The 15695-nt window shown below is 49.1% G+C and overlaps 1 protein-coding gene across 1 annotated transcript; it reads right to left on the bottom strand.

The window, feature by feature from the left end:
• Positions 1-13580: 13580 nt before the first annotated feature.
• On the bottom strand, positions 13581-14654 carry LOC133352604 (thyroxine 5-deiodinase-like). The gene has a single exon (XM_061568351.1). The coding sequence runs from the start codon at positions 14652-14654 to the stop codon at positions 13788-13790; it is 867 nt and encodes a 288-aa protein (XP_061424335.1). The 3' UTR covers positions 13581-13787.
• Between the last annotated feature and the right edge of the window lie 1041 nt (positions 14655-15695).

The following is a 15695-nucleotide window of genomic DNA, read 5'->3' on the forward strand; positions in this document are numbered from 1 at the left end:
ACAGCAGGCTGCTCACCCCGCGGCACCTCCAGATGGCAGCGCAAGGCTGCCTCTCCGCCGCGATGTTGAAGATGGCGGCGTCCTCCCGCCGCGGTGAAGACAAGATGGCGGCTTCCCGCCGTTTCTCCCCTGCCACGCCCAAGATGGCGTCTTCGTGCCACGTGGCAATGGCGCTGGCAGCGCAGGAAAGGCAGAGGCCTGCGGATCACCACCGGGCCTCCCCGACGTCGTCCTCGGCGTGGTGAACTCACACAGTTGCGCCAGCACGATTTTCAAGGTCCCCATCTGCATCGCCATCTGTCTCCATCGTAAGTTGGCGTCCTCCGGCACAGACAGGTCCACCGACGCGGCGACACCTTGCTCACCCGGACCCGTACTCGTTCCAGAACGGATCTCCTCTTCCATCGCAGGCAGGTCCACCGTCTGAGGAAGGTCGTCGTCGTCGGATGATGTAGCAGGAATATTCTTTTTTTTCTTCTTTCTCTCAGTTGTTTTGAGATGCCGTTTCACTTCTGACTCCAGTGTAATAAAAGGACTCAGACACTTCTCGCTGACTCCGTGTCCTTAATTTGGGGTTCGCGTTCTCCTTCCCACACGGCACTCCTCCTGAGACTCTCTCCCTGGCAGCCCCACATCTGCCTTCGCTCCCGTAGCCTTCCACGCTCCTGCAGCTCCGCTGCAGGCTCTTGGTACAGCCCTCTGGCTGCTCCCCCAGCAGCTCCATCGCTGCTCCCTGTTCCTCCGTGCGTGGCGATCTCGCCACCTCCCCATGTCAGCCCTTCGTGGCCTCTATGGCTATCTCGCCATTTCCTACCTCAGCCCTTCGTGGCCTCTGTGGCTATCTCGCCATTTCCTACCTCAGCCCTTCGTGGCCTCTGTGGCTATCTCGCCACTTCCTACCTCAATCCTCCACTCTCTCTTCCACCCCGCTGGCTGGCGCCGTCATGAGCCCCTCAGCCACCAGGCTGAGGCACGGCGACCACCCAACGTGTTCACCACCCTTCACTCCCCCGACTCCCCCAACTGACCCAGATAGCTTCCTGTCTCCCCGCTATAACTTCTCCCCCACGTCACCCTGACTCCTCCCTCTCGGATCGTCATATCCGCCCCGCCCATTTACGCCCGCATTACACAGGTAGTGTGTTGCACTATGAACCCGACGACCCGAGTTAGATTCCCGCTCACGGCCAACACCAGTGACGATTATCTAAACCGGTCCTGGGCCTCCCCTAGGCCGACTCAGCATCAAATGAGTACCTGGTGCAGTGTGTAAATATCGCGGCTAGGGAGACAAAGGCGAAGGGGCGTTGTGCTGGCCACCCAACCCTTCGTGTGCCATGCCGGCCTTGATAGGTGCTCGCTAACAGAACTTGCTCTAACAGTCTGTTAAGGCTGTACGGAGGATCTTTGTCTTTGATCCCAACTAAGTAATTTGCAGGTCATTTGTCAGCATTGGGATGTTTGGCCAATACCGGTTACGTTGTATTTTGTATTAGCTATGGCAAGAAATCAGAGCACTCAGAGGAAACCCATGCAGAACAGAGGAGAACGTTCTGATAGAAACAAATAAAAAAAATCCAAATGGAGGAATCGGACCCAGCCCCTCCTGGCTGTGGTTCCAATACTCGGCTGGTCCAGGCTAATGGGATGTTGGCTATCAACAACAAGGCAACTCCTATGACTAATTGGGAATGGGACGCAAGCGTAGGATTGATCACCCTGTCGCTGGCCGCCTTTGGGGAGGGTGTATAGTGTGAAAGGCCGAAACACCCTAGGAACCAATGGTACACTACTGACGATGCGCTCCCCAAATTTCACCAGGCTCACTGTTCATGAACTCTTGGAAGTGCTTGCACAAAAGATAGTAACATCTCATCCTGTGTTCTTGGAATCTAAGTAAATGAACTGACCATTGATGACATGCTGTTAATGTCGACCTGTGCTGTGTTGATGCCAATTGGCACAGTTTTGGACACACGTGCTACTGAGCCAACTTGCGAGGCATTAAGGGCTTGGGTATCACTGTTGCTTCATTCACGATCTAAGGGGAAACATTACAGAGCATGTGGCATCATTTGCAACTATACGCCACTGTCCCAATTCAGATTTGAACATTTGTATCCACTTTTTAAATCCTTTATATTAAGTTCACTTGCTTGCTTGCTTGCGCGCTTACGACCGTGCACATCTTTGGGTCGTTTTTTAACCCACTTCCCGTGATCCAATCGAGCTGACATTTTGCACACAGGCTCGTTGTGCGTGACAATTTATTTTCGTGAAATTTTTTTTCCAACATTTTCCACTTTTTAGGGAAAAAAATGTTTCACTAACACAATCATATATTTTTCCTAAACACAGATAATTATTCAAGAAAACAACAAAAATGTACAATATAAACAATCATACAAAAACTGAAAACCTTATAATCCTTATATACGACTTTCCTTATATTTAATTTAAAATACCAATGTGATAAAATGAAACTCTTACTCAAGAAAAACAGAAATGAATAATAAAATAAAACCGATGCCACGCATATAAAGGATTTATAGTGAAAAACTTTGTTTTTACGGGTAAATTTTTAAATCATTAGTAAATGAACACCCTTCGACTGTCGAGGTGAATACCTCTGTAAAAATATCCACAGCCGTTCACACTCAATAAGCAAAGCATGAAGATACCCTGCTCATCCCTATTCAGTTGGTGAAGTGACTGCTGTTAGCGAGCACCTATTATGGCTGGCACGTCGTACAAGCATTCGTTGTGGCCTTTAGACGTACTAAGCCTGACCACTTTCGTCTCCCAGTGCTGATGTTTACACACCAGGGGTGGCGCAGGACAGGTTCACGACACCACTTCCTCCAGATGATAGCTATGGCCGAGAATTGAACTCAGGTCGCTGGGATCATAACGCAATGCATTAACCACTGCGCCACCATTGGTGTCCTGACAGACACCAGGATATCAGCCGTGCTAATATCCTGGTGTCTGTCTATCGAAAAAAATGTAAACGAAGTGTATTTACACTTACGGCTCATACAATTGGCACGCGTACACAAAGACAAAGAACGCACAGACACAACCAAGACAAAACGAAGGACACCTGCCCAGGTTAAACAGTTATTTTCTCCCCAGAATGAAGAAGGACCGTTGCCAGAAAGAAAAAAGAAAAACCTGGCTTATGACACATATTTCTGTGTATCTACAACGACCACAACTCTGACATGAACACGGGGCGATAACTCGGCGTTGGCTGCTGACCAGAACGCAGCGCTGAAATCTTTCGCACCTTCACCCAGCCGGTGAGGACAAACGTCTGGCAAGTCTGGCAGCCGCCCCTGCCACATTGCTCTTCCAAGCTGTGCCAAAAGTTATCAGCGTGACATTGGAAAGTCACCAGCGGCGTAGCTCCAGGGTGTGCAGGTGGTTAAACTACGCCGAGGTCCACAGGCCGTGCTACAAAAAGTGCCACAGTGGCGAGATGTTAACTACCTCGCCCGGTATACAGGAGGTCGTGGGTTCGATCCCGACCCTGACGCCTGCTGTATTTTTGGATTTTGCGTGTCTCTCTCTCATTATCATCACAGTGGCTAGATGTTAACTACCTCGCCCGGTATACAGGAGGTCGTGGGTTCGATCCTGACTCTGACGCCTGCAGTATATTTGGATTTTGCATGTCTCTCTCCCCGTGGTTGCGTGGATTTTTCTCTGGGTCCTCCAGTTTTTCCCACCACATTTAGAAACATGCGCTGAAAGTATTTGGCTGCTATTTATTTCCAAGTAATAAGCCACTTCATTGGGCAATCATTTGTGATGGCCAGGTCGCTTCTGAAAAAGAGCTTACAAAGCTCAGTGGGCCTTAGCTGGAACATTTTTTTTTTTAAATAGAAAGAGGGGGGAATCTGAATTGGGACTCCCAGCCGTGCCACGTTACGCCACTGAAAGACACTTCCCCCCCCGCACCTATCTACTTCACCCCCACCTGCGATTATCACGGTTGGCTACGTATGGTGCAAAAGAAGTGCAACATACATATTGCAGTCGATCCATTGAAAGTCTGCAACACCGTGAATCTTACCCTAACGCGGATGAACCTGAAAACGACCGATGGCAATGTTATTGTTATCATTGTTACGCTTGTTTACCCAGGACTGCCTCAACAAGTCTTAAGAATCCTCTTTCAGGTGGGCGCTGCTACATTGGCTATGTTTCGCCAATTCCTTCATAGGAACACTTATCCTACACGGCAGGAAGGCAGAGTGTCAAAATGATCTGGACGGATCCGTCACGAATCAATAACTTAATGAAATGACAAAGATGATGAAGAACTGGGCTTAATTTCAGCTGGATCTGTCTGGGCCGCTAACCCTGACAATATTTCCACATCCATCACACCACATCCATCATAGCCCCCGATTTCAGCCGACCAGCGGAAAAGAAAAATATTCTGCGAGGAAATCATCCCCCTGATGATGACGACATCGAGCGACAACGGCGATCGTCCACCGGCATCACCAACTTCACCGTCGGGAGTTGGGACACCAGAGAGAGGAGCCCTCGGTGTTTTGGCATATGTACGTCTGTTGAACTTATTTTGCACCATATGTAGCTAACCGCCGTCGCGCCAGCGGCTGCCAGGCCCCGGTAGTGATCTCCGAGCGCCGCGCATACGTTCCGTGTCACTGTGACCTCACGAGAATCGCCACGCGGCGGTCGGAGAACTCGAGGTGACACCGTCAGCTCTTTTCGTATTTTTTGGCCAGCACAATCGTTTAATGAATGAACTCCGGTCTTTTATTCTTTACTTATTTCTTTGCCTTGAGTATTTCTGTCATTGGACGTGACAGCCGTTCCACGAGAGGCGATGATGGAAGGAGGGAGTTTCCGCGCCGCCCGTGGGTGAGGAGCACCACGCCAAGTAACCAGCACTCCAAGTTCAAGTTCATTTCAAGTTCATTTATTAGGTAGAGCCCTGTGAACAAAAAAACATCTTAAAGTGAATATGTGACTGCAGGTTTCCCCTCCTGCCGATGGAGGCAATTCCGGGTCATTGCGTGGGTTTAATTTAATCGCCCGGCTAAATAAATGATACTACAACAACAACTGTAGTAGTTGAAATCTTCATCTTCCCCCTCCATAACGCTAGGTCCCCACTTGGTTGGAGGCAGCAGGCCCCATTCCCCTTCTCCCCCCCCCCTTCCGTGTGGTCCCCTTGCGCCGGCACAGCTTGTTGCGGATGTTTGGTTAACCCCCTCCCATTGGAACCTTTTGGCGAGTTGTATTGGGCTCGGGGGGAGGGGGGGTCCTGCTACATTGGGAGTGGCGAGTTCAACCTTAAAGTGAGACAATTTTTATAGATTTAAAAAGCCTTAACACTTCACATAAGGATAGCATTAATGTTTAATTACACACATGCTTTGGTTGGTTGACTGCTAACTATTTCCTGACAACCAGGTGGGAGCCCATTAAGACTACACATCTCTCTTGTACACAGAGAGACCTGGGACATGAGAGCAAGCGCAAGCATAAAACGTAATTGCACATCAAGACAATTTAAGATTCAGATACCAGGAATAAGCCATCACAATGAAATCAAATCACGGCAAATTGGCACGGAAGCAAAAACTAAAATCGACACGAAAAATAAGCGCAAGGTGGAGAGTGCTGACAACGTCGTGCCGCACGTCGCCACGAGTAGACGCAGCAAAAGGCAACGCATACGAGCTCGCTCCCACCGACAAATGAAAGCACGCACCATGAAATCGTGCGTGACCACTTCCAGCAGATTTAAAGAAACGTTATTTGAAACGCTTCCTCGCCAAACAAAAACATCAAGCGATTTCAAGTCCACGGCAGATGCGTCGCAACACCAATACCCCCACCCCCCGCATACCCGCCCGCCCGCTCAAACTTTGGCGGCATGGATTTGCGACGGCACGACGGGGGCACGCGGAATGCCCTAAGCGTACGGAAAGGGACGTACTCTAGCGGACCGCAGCCAAAGTAAACGCGGCCGATTCCACGAAACTCCGCGGTCCGGCGCGGCACATTCATCACGGCGCCATCGGCACCAGGTAAACAGGGGCCCGATGCCTTCCACGCGCGCTCCGGGAGACCGCGAGCGGGGGTACGGGCAAGCGTTGTTCCAGCGGCTATGCTGGTGGTCCATGGGGATGGGGTGGGGGGGTGCGTGGGGTGGGGGTGCTAATCATAAAAACATTTTGGGGGCTGACCCCAAAATGTTTATAAACTTCCTGATGGCCGACGACGAGACAGAGGAAAGAGGTAGAGCTGTCGTGAGGTGAGGCAAATATCGACTGAAGCAGAGATGTAGTGAGGTGAGAGAAATGTGGATGAAAATAGACAAGTCTTGAAAGTAGACAGATTCAGACAAAATAAGAGTTTGGGACAGGATAATTATTCTATTTTTGTTTACTGAACTAGGATTTCCATTTGGGCTGATATTTGGTGCAACGCCTGTTTTTTTTTTCATTATTTCGGAACCCCATGATTTGCTTGGGGTCCTAAGCTGACGTTTGATTAAAAATTTTCAAGCGCTGTGGAACGCAGAGTCTGTTTGGAGTAATTTGCTTACGAACAATTATAAATTCAACTTGGCGGGAGTTAGTTCAGCCCTATCATCGCTCGTGCACTTACCGAAGGGAAAAGCAGAAGGAACTTCCAGGCTCGTCTGCCAGTGTCTGAGCTGTGGCCTAGCAATGCTCTCTTTCTCGCGGCCGTGATTTCTCCAATTCTGGTCGTTCTCTGCAGTTCGCCACCCACTCCCTCCTGACCACGGCCCCCCACCCCCCACTCTCCTACCCCCCACTCCCCATCCCCCCACCCCCGGCCCAATCACCCTCTTTTTTCCTGTGCTCATCTTTTCCCAAGTCATCGCACAGAGATGCAACAAAACACTCATGACTCTTCTTGGTTCTTTCGGTAAAGTCACGTAAAAGGGAAATAATAAAATAATAAAAATAAAACATAAAAAAAATAATTATCACGACGTTTCGCCACAACGCAAGCAGCCGTCCTCAGGTGAAGGACAGGTCTGTCGAGAAGACAGCGTCTGACAGACCTGTTCTTCACCCGAGGACAGCTGCTTGCGTTGTGGCCGAAACGTCGTGAGAATTATTTGATAGGTTTATTTGTATTATTTTATTATTTCCCTTCTACGTGACTTTACCGAAAGAATCAAGAAGATGAATCCCTGCAGTCACGAAAGCTTTAAATCGAAATTTAACACTCATGACGTTTGTTAATAACGCTGCATCGAAGCGCAAATGTAATAGGACGACGTTTTTGTGGGGTTTCTTCGGATCAAATCTGGAAGGCAAATCTTTGGCCACATTCGCCATCCGTGCTAATCTTGTAGCGCAAGGCTATCACAGGCGCTCATGAGAGACAATGGGCCATTGTCCTGAATCGTCCCCCATTATACCTACTATAATCACCCAGGAATGTCTGTCATTAACGCTCGTGACGTCACTCCACATCGACCAGCCCCCCTAATTAATATTCATGAGCAGGTGACGTCCTCCAAATGGACATCCCCCACCCCTCCTCATTAATAATCATGAGCGGGTGACGTCACTCAATAGGGAAGTACTCCCACCCCCTCACTAAAAATCATGAGCAAGTGACGTCACTCCACATCGTACAGCCCCCCTCATTAATAATCATTAACAGGTGACGTCCCCAAATGGACACCCCCTCCCCATTCATAATAATTAGCGGCTGACGTCACTCCACATGGGGGGCTGAGGCGCCTCCTCCCCCCTCCTCAGCGTCAACTCACAACCCTCGCTACAAAGGCAGAACCCTCACGTCACGTGATCTCCGTAGCGCTGTTGAGACATCAAAGTAAAAATGACGTCATGATGAACAAGAGATTATAACCTTAAAATAAAATAGGTCTGCGTCACCGCGCCCTTACAAATCGCACACGCATTGATGCAATGAATATCACGTCGCGGTCTGCTTTTAGCTTGCAAGTTTCAGATTTACTGCAATACACCCGTCCTTGGAGTACATATAGTTATCCCTCTTTAGGGTGGTGCCATTGACGAACGTGTAGAGTTTTTATTATTCATGCTTGTGAACCACTGCCAACGCAGTTATCAAAACATTTTTTTATTAGGGATGCAGCTTGGTGTTGAAATGTAGCCTCTGTGACCCGATGACATTTGAGATTTGTTCGTGGCCTGAATTCTCCGTTGACCAAAGAGGCTCGTAGCGTCAAGGGGCTCTCTCGCCCGATTGTCATTCAATTCGATTACAACGTAACAAACCATCTTTGAATACATTTAGAACAATACCCTTCATTTTACCAGCTAAGAACGCAAGTGTCTGTTGCAAGGGCGACGGCAACCCAAGAGGGGATCACAGCCCCCCATGTGCAGAGCTGAGACAGATCAAGCGAGAAAAAAAATTAATTGCCATTAAACAGTCGCCAAAGCATCAAAATAAACATCGTGAATACATGAATGGATTTTCACAAAACCTCACCACCAACATAGCTGCCACTGCTGCTGGTGCCACTGGCTGCTGCCGCTGCTGCCGTACGGTAAAGTAGAAAAATTAACCCGTAAAAACAAAGTTTTTCACTATAAATCCTTTATATGCGTGGCGGCTAGAGTTCTCTCGTCCTCTGGCTTGAGATGGCTGTCACGTATGGGTCAGATGATTGCCTGCCACCATTAAGCAATTGGTAATTAAATATAAAAATTTTTTTCCTAAAAAGTGTAAACTTTTTGAAAAAAAATTTCACGAAAATGAATTGTCACGCACAACGAGTCTGTGTGCAAAATGTCAGCTCGATTGGATCACGGGAAGTGGGTTAAAGAACGACCGAAAGATTTGCACGGTCGTAAGCGCGCAAGCAAGCAAGCAAGTGAACTTAATATAAAGGATTTAAAAAAGGAAAAATAGTGCCGAATTCACGGCGCAGGACATGTGGAGAGACATGCCTATTGCACAGGAGCGGTCGACGGAAGCCGACTCCCGTCAGCGGCCCCGCTCGCCCGTTTTTTATGACTGGGCGCAAAGCTCCCCGTGCGGCCGTTCCACAGGAGTTCTTCTCTGCCGCGTTGACACCTCACAAGCAGAACCACTCGTCCTGGTGTCTGGTCGGCATCCGCGCCGTACAAAAAGCCGTCACATCCATTCATGCGCAGGCATCGTTCTGCGTAGGTGTAACCGCAAATATATACAAATGTAAAGGTGCAGCCCTGCAGTCGCTTGCTCGTCTCACTAAACTGAAACTAAACTATTTTTATTTTACCAAGTAAGGCCCACTCAGTTATATAGCTCTTTTCCACATGCGACCTGGCCAGAAATTAAAGCTAAACAAAGTGGCTTATCACGTGGAAATTAATAGCAGCAAGATACTCGAAACGTATGTTTCTAAATGTGGAGGGAAAAACCGGAGGACCCGGAGAAAAATGCATGCGACCACGGGGAGAGACCCAGGCGTCAGGGTCGGGATCGAACCCACAACCTCCTGCAAACCAGGCGAGGGAGATAACATCTCAACACCGTGGTGCCCTTGCGCCAGTGACGCGCTGCAGGTGGAATGGTCTACGTTAGAAGCAGCTCTAGAGGACCCCAATGGAGGGTATTCATCTTACTCTTCCACGCTGGCCAAATGTCTTAGGAGAGGGGAGAGTGTTCACACTTTACCCCACTGCAAACGGAACTCCAGATTGAATAACTGTGGTTGTACCCAGTCACTGTGCTGGGTGGACAGTGGGGAGGATTTAAGATACTTGTCCATCCTATCGCCTTCTGCGCTGGGAGATTGAACCGGTGAACCTCTTCATTCTAGTCCAGCCTGCCAACCATTCCAACCATGGTTTCGGTATAACTGGTATAACTGTGCTTTGTTACAATTGGTATAATTGTGCTTTGGTATAATTGGTGTAACTGTGCTTAGGTATAATTCATATAATTGTGCTTCGGTATAACTGTTTAAATTGCTGCAAACGTGCCTGGGTGTAATTGAGACCAGGTGTTTAACCAGGTGTTTGACCAGGTCTTAAACCAAGTGTTTGATCAGGTCTTTAATCAAGTGTTTGGCCAGATCTTTAACCAAGTGTTTGATCAGGTCTTTAACCAAGTGTTTGACCAGGTCGTTAACCAAGTGTTTGACCAGGTGAGAACTCGAGATACCAGGACAGAGTCTCGTTCACGAGAGTGACCCGGGTCGTGCGTGCGTCCGTCCGTCTTGCTCGTGCATGTGGCACCACTCGCCGACTGCCACTGTGCAATTGAGTGAACATTTAAGTCATGGTAATTTACAATATTTTATTGGAAACTGAAAGTGTTGCATTTTCAGTGCCTACAATGAGAACAATAACGACGATCAATACTTCTAAGACCCTGTTTTTGTCTTCGTCTGGACGGAAAAGGAAGGAGCCGACGTTGTTAGATGAGTGACGCGCCATAAAACGCGACCTTCCTGAAATTGGCCATCCTCCTACAACGTCCATTTCTTGGCTTTTTCGTTCAAGCAGGAAAACTATTTTTGGAATTCATTTCTTTTGTTCAAAGTTACAAAACATTATTTTGGAAACATCGCGTGAACACAAGTTTGCGTGCATAATTATAGATTACACTTAAACTAAAGGAATCCCAGCAAACTGTAATACAAAGACAAAGATCCCCCATCAGGCGTTAATGGACTGTTGGGGCAAGTGCTGTTAGCAAGCACCGATCAATGCCAGTATAGTGCACGAGGGGGTGGTGTGGCCAGCACCATGCTCAGCTGCCGTTGTCTTCCCAGTGTTGATGTTTACACAGAGCAGCAGGTACAGTACTCATTTAAGGCTGAGTCAACCTAGAGGAGGTCCAGGATGTTTCAGATATCACTCAACACGGATTTCATCCGTGGCTGGAATTCGAACTGGTGTCGCCTGGTTTGAAGCACTGTGCGCTAACCACTACATCACCTCTACAGTGCGCACATACACACAAACATATATACACATATACACACACATATTTGTTGTTGGGTTAGGCCATGTGCTAGGCTTATTCCAAAATTCTTGCCATTATCTCATGCACCATCCAACAACGTCAAGTTTACAGACATATTACAGGTTTCCCTCCCTTAATGCGTGAGTAGGTGCGTTCCAAAAATAGGGAGCACGAAACAAATTCGCGCAGAATGGAGCCCACAGTCACCCGAACTCACAATGCACCGCACGTGACAGCAGCCTGTCGAGTAGCGAGCATAGTACACACACAAAGTTGTCCCGCGTCCGACCGCAAAGCTGCATGTGGAGTGAATTCAAACCGCTTCACGTTGTGAATTTTGGGTCGAAATAAGTTAGCCGAATATGCGTGAAATCACACAAGCCGAACCCACACAGAGCGAGGGAAACCTGTAGTTAAAACGCTATCAATGTATTGTTCAATTTCTAACGAGTAAAGCTCTGCACTGGAGGCTTTAGACTTTAATAACCGATATTAACATTGCACACAAGACAAAAATATCATGTATAGCCTGAACAGACTGATGGGGCAAGTGCTGTTAGCGAGCACCTATAAAGGCCGGCATGACACACGAGGGGGTGGGTGGCCAGCACCACGCCCAACCGCCTTTGTCTCTCCAGTGGCGATGTTTTTACACACAGCAACAGGTACTCATTTGAGGCTGAGTCGAGCTAGGGCAGGCCCAAGACCGGTTCAGATAACCGTCACTGGTGTTGGCCGTGAGCGTGAATCGAACTTGGGTCGTTGGGTTTGGAGCACAGTGCGCTACCTGCTACACTACCGCTACCCCTACACACACACACCGACATACACGTCACGAAAAAAATTACTTGTACAAGAAGCGTTGGGAGCGAGAGTCGCTCGCTCGCTCTACTGGGGCACACACGTTCTGCCGGCGCTGAGGGAAAGGGTTGTGCCTGTATTTGTGCGCAGCGTTCAGAACGCGTCTCTGTGGAGCGGGGTCCCTTTACAGACGCTTCCTCATGAAAAAATACCCAACACGCGCAAAGCCCCGTGGCCGCAGAACGTGGGTGGCAGCTCACAATAAAAAATAATTATTTTGTCACGAGACGCAATTAGCGCGGTCAGCAAACGTACGGCGCGAAAAGAAGTTCAACGTACATACATACTACGTGGTCAGTAGTGCACGAGCACAAAAAACGTAAAAACTAAACACGTGAACAACACTGCCCCTCTAAGGATAATAACATCGTGCCCCGACTCGGCGTGATGACCGCGCTCTCCGGGATTGGAACCTGGGATGACCGCCGGGCTTTTTGTCTGTACAGCGCCCAGCCTCTGGAATGCCCCCACCCTCGGGAGGATCGGAACTCGCAGTCGCTAATGATGTTTAAAGTTCCAGGCCTCCTCTCTCTCGTACTCTATCTAGTCTCTTCAGTATTTCTCTCCCTGGTTACCGATTTTCATCCTTTACACCTGCAGCACTCCGAGATCCGATTGTTCAAGGGCGCCGTATAAATTTGAATCGTGATTAACAGGTTGACGTTTCAGGCAATGGCCTGTCTTCCATTACAATCGCCTGTGAAACACGGCGCCCTCACGACAACCTTGCCCGCTAAGAAGGACGCGGAGACCAAATGTAGCGATGGATGCGAAAGTAGGCCCATTGTCCGAAATGTCACGTTACATTTTTCCCCCTCTTTAGGGCAATGTTACTGACGATTGTCTTCAGTTTTTGTTTTACGCGCAGCTAAGGTTTTTGCGTCGACTCTCCATCGTAATTGCGCGTCATCTAAAAAAATGTGTGCAGACTAACAAACAGCAAGGACTAAATACAAATGAGAGCGTTCGTCGTCATGTTCCATTTATAAGGCAGCGTTGAATGTGCGCAAAACAAAAAGTAAAAAAAAAAATCCCGAAGTTTGGCACAAACAACTATCGTATTTGCACTGCAAATAAATTGTTGCCAATAAATAATCCGTTTCTGAGAAATAAACTGAATGCATTGGGAGACAAATCTTTTTTTTTTACCCAACTGTTTTTATGAACACGGTTGAGAGATAACATCGTGTTTACTTTAATCGCACGTAAACTGGGGCTTTGCGTCTTCAAAAAAACCATCACAGTGAAGGCGTTTAAGTCATTTGATGTTAATTTCTGTAGTAAGGCACCGTTAATGTGCAGAGATACAAAATAGATAAATGAACGGGGCCTATGCTATGTGTTCGTTAGGTTATGCGACTGTGTAAATATAAGTATGCTCGGCAAATCTCACAGTCCATCATTTACACTAATTTATCACGGTGAAATTGAGGAAACGTGAGATATAATTTGTCTCGTGTTCCACTAACTGTGAACGTTAATTTGTGCGCAAACAATAATATTGTGTATGTTGAACTTCTTTTGCACCATACGTAGCCAACCGTGCTAATCGGAGGTGCGGACCAGCTTATCATTAACAATGTCTTATAACAGAAACAATGTATAGCGTGAGGCTGCATACATTTTTTAAATTCTGTTCTTAGGCAGTGTTAATTGTAAAAAGAAATAACTTCAACACTATACAGATTTTCTACATCATCTCTTGGTACAATTGCCTATGTGTTATCGCCCTCCGATATTCCAATTGCAAATTTCGTTTTTCCTCTTTCCAAGAGCAGTGGACGTCGATGTAAACTGTTACAGATCCCCTTAAGGCAACAACAGTATTTACTGCACTTATTCTCTTAGTAAAAAAGAAGAAAAAATATTCACCGCTGAGCAAGATTTACAAAACTGTGACCTCGACACCGACCCCCAAGGCAGGTGCCTGCACTCTGACGGCGCTTTTAAACGCTGAGTAACGAGCACAGCTGCTGCTGCCGCTGCTGCTGCTGCCGCGCGGTAAAGTCTCTGAGCCAAGCTTGCACCTCGCTCAGCCGGTACCCCTCGGGCCCGCTGGGGCCCTTGTAAACGACGACGCCGGCCTGCAGGATGTAGAGGCGCAGGAAGGCGGTGCCGTACGCCGCCATCGTCTCGTTACGCATCGTGTCGGCCACCACGGGGCACGCGGGGCCCAGCAGGCCCGCCAGGCGGTGCGCGGCCTCCAGACGCTCGGGCAGGCTGCGGTGGCGCGGCAGCTGGAACGGGGCGTCGCCGGTGCTCCACCCGTCGAGCGGGTGGGCCTCCTCCACGTACACCAGCAGGAAGTCGGCGGCGGGCCTGAACTCCCGCGCCAGCCGCCCGAACGCGCCCAGCCGCGCCATGAACGGCGGTCAGCTGCCGCTGCCAAAGCTCAGCACGAGCGGCCGTGAGCCGTGCGCAAAGTCCAGAACGCGCGCGCTGGTGCTGCCGGCGTCGCCGCCGCCATCCCCGCCGCCGCCACTTGCGCCGTCGCTCGGGCCGCCGCCGTCCAATCGCTCGACGGGCGTGTTGGGCGCGAGCCCGCCTGCCCACGCCTCCTTGAACGCGTCGAGGACGTGGCCGCGCCACACGGCGGCGAGCGAGGCCCGCGTGAACGTGCGCTCCGAGTCGGAGATACGCCACGGCGGGTCGGTGTCGGCCGTGCCGGAGCGGCGCGCCTCCTCGGCCAGCGAGCGCATCGCTCGCCGCCGCACGCACGGCAGGTCGAGCAGGCAGAGCGCCAGGGCCGACGCGAGGAAGCGCGGCACCACCAACAGCCAGCGCGCCAGCCGCTTGAGCAGCGGAGGTTCCATCGCGCCAGTGCCACACGCGTGTGCCGCGCTTTCTCGCACCCACCATCGCGCGCCAGGTTTTATACGGCAGTGGCAGTCGGCTCTGGCACCCGGCCAGCCACTCCTGCATCCCCATCTGAAATCGCTCCCCCCCCCCCGCCCCCCGCTCTACGGTTGCAAAAAAAAATTCTCATCCTTGTTTTGATCGGGAGTCGTTTCTTTGATTTCATTTTTGGCGGGGTGCGCATGCCGATGCACGATCGTTACATAACGTGCCGCTGCGGTGGCGTGATTTTGCCCGCGAATTCCTGAACTGTGAGCATGAGAAATAGAAAATATTTTTTTATTTTTTACTGAGGGGGGTGGAGAGGATTTACTGCAAAGGGAGACAGAATTATTTGAGTATGGTCCAATTTTAATTTACCCTGTGATTAGGGGCAACTGACACTCTCCCCAAATTCCACACGGTGCAAATTCCCAATGCCTTGTGTTTGTGATGAGATACCATGCAGTTGCGATCCATGCAGTTGCAATCACTGAGGGGGTTGGAGAGGATACCATGCAGTTGCGATCAGGATTGGAGATAATTTTTATTTCGTGGTCACTTTGGTGGGGGGAGCGGTGGCATGGAGGTTCGTGCACTGCTTCATGAACCCAGGAATCCGTGTTAAGATTCCCAGCCACGGCTAAAATCAGTGGCGAGTGATATCTAAACCGGTCCAGGCCCCCAACTCATAAACCCACTCTGAGACCAGTATGGTCATACAACCGCCACAACTGACATGGTGTCAGAGACCTTTATCTGCCACTGCATTAGCAACTGACATATACAATTCAAGATTTGAAGCTTTCGTGACTGCAAGGATTCATATGCCTAGGTTTTTTCGGTAAAGCCACGTAGGTAAAAAATAAAATAAAATAATTTAACTTTTATTTTATTTTTATTAATTTTAATATTTTACCTACGTGATTTTACCGAAAAAACCTAAGAATATGACATATACAAATATATTTGTCGGCTTTCACGACTAATATTATGACTCTTAATTAGTTTGTTTGGGT

The sequence above is a fragment of the Lethenteron reissneri genome, chromosome 41 (genome assembly GCF_015708825.2).
Source record: "Lethenteron reissneri isolate LAM-NWPU_2019-01 chromosome 41, ASM1570882v1, whole genome shotgun sequence".
Classification (NCBI taxonomy): domain Eukaryota; kingdom Metazoa; phylum Chordata; class Hyperoartia; order Petromyzontiformes; family Petromyzontidae; genus Lethenteron; species Lethenteron reissneri.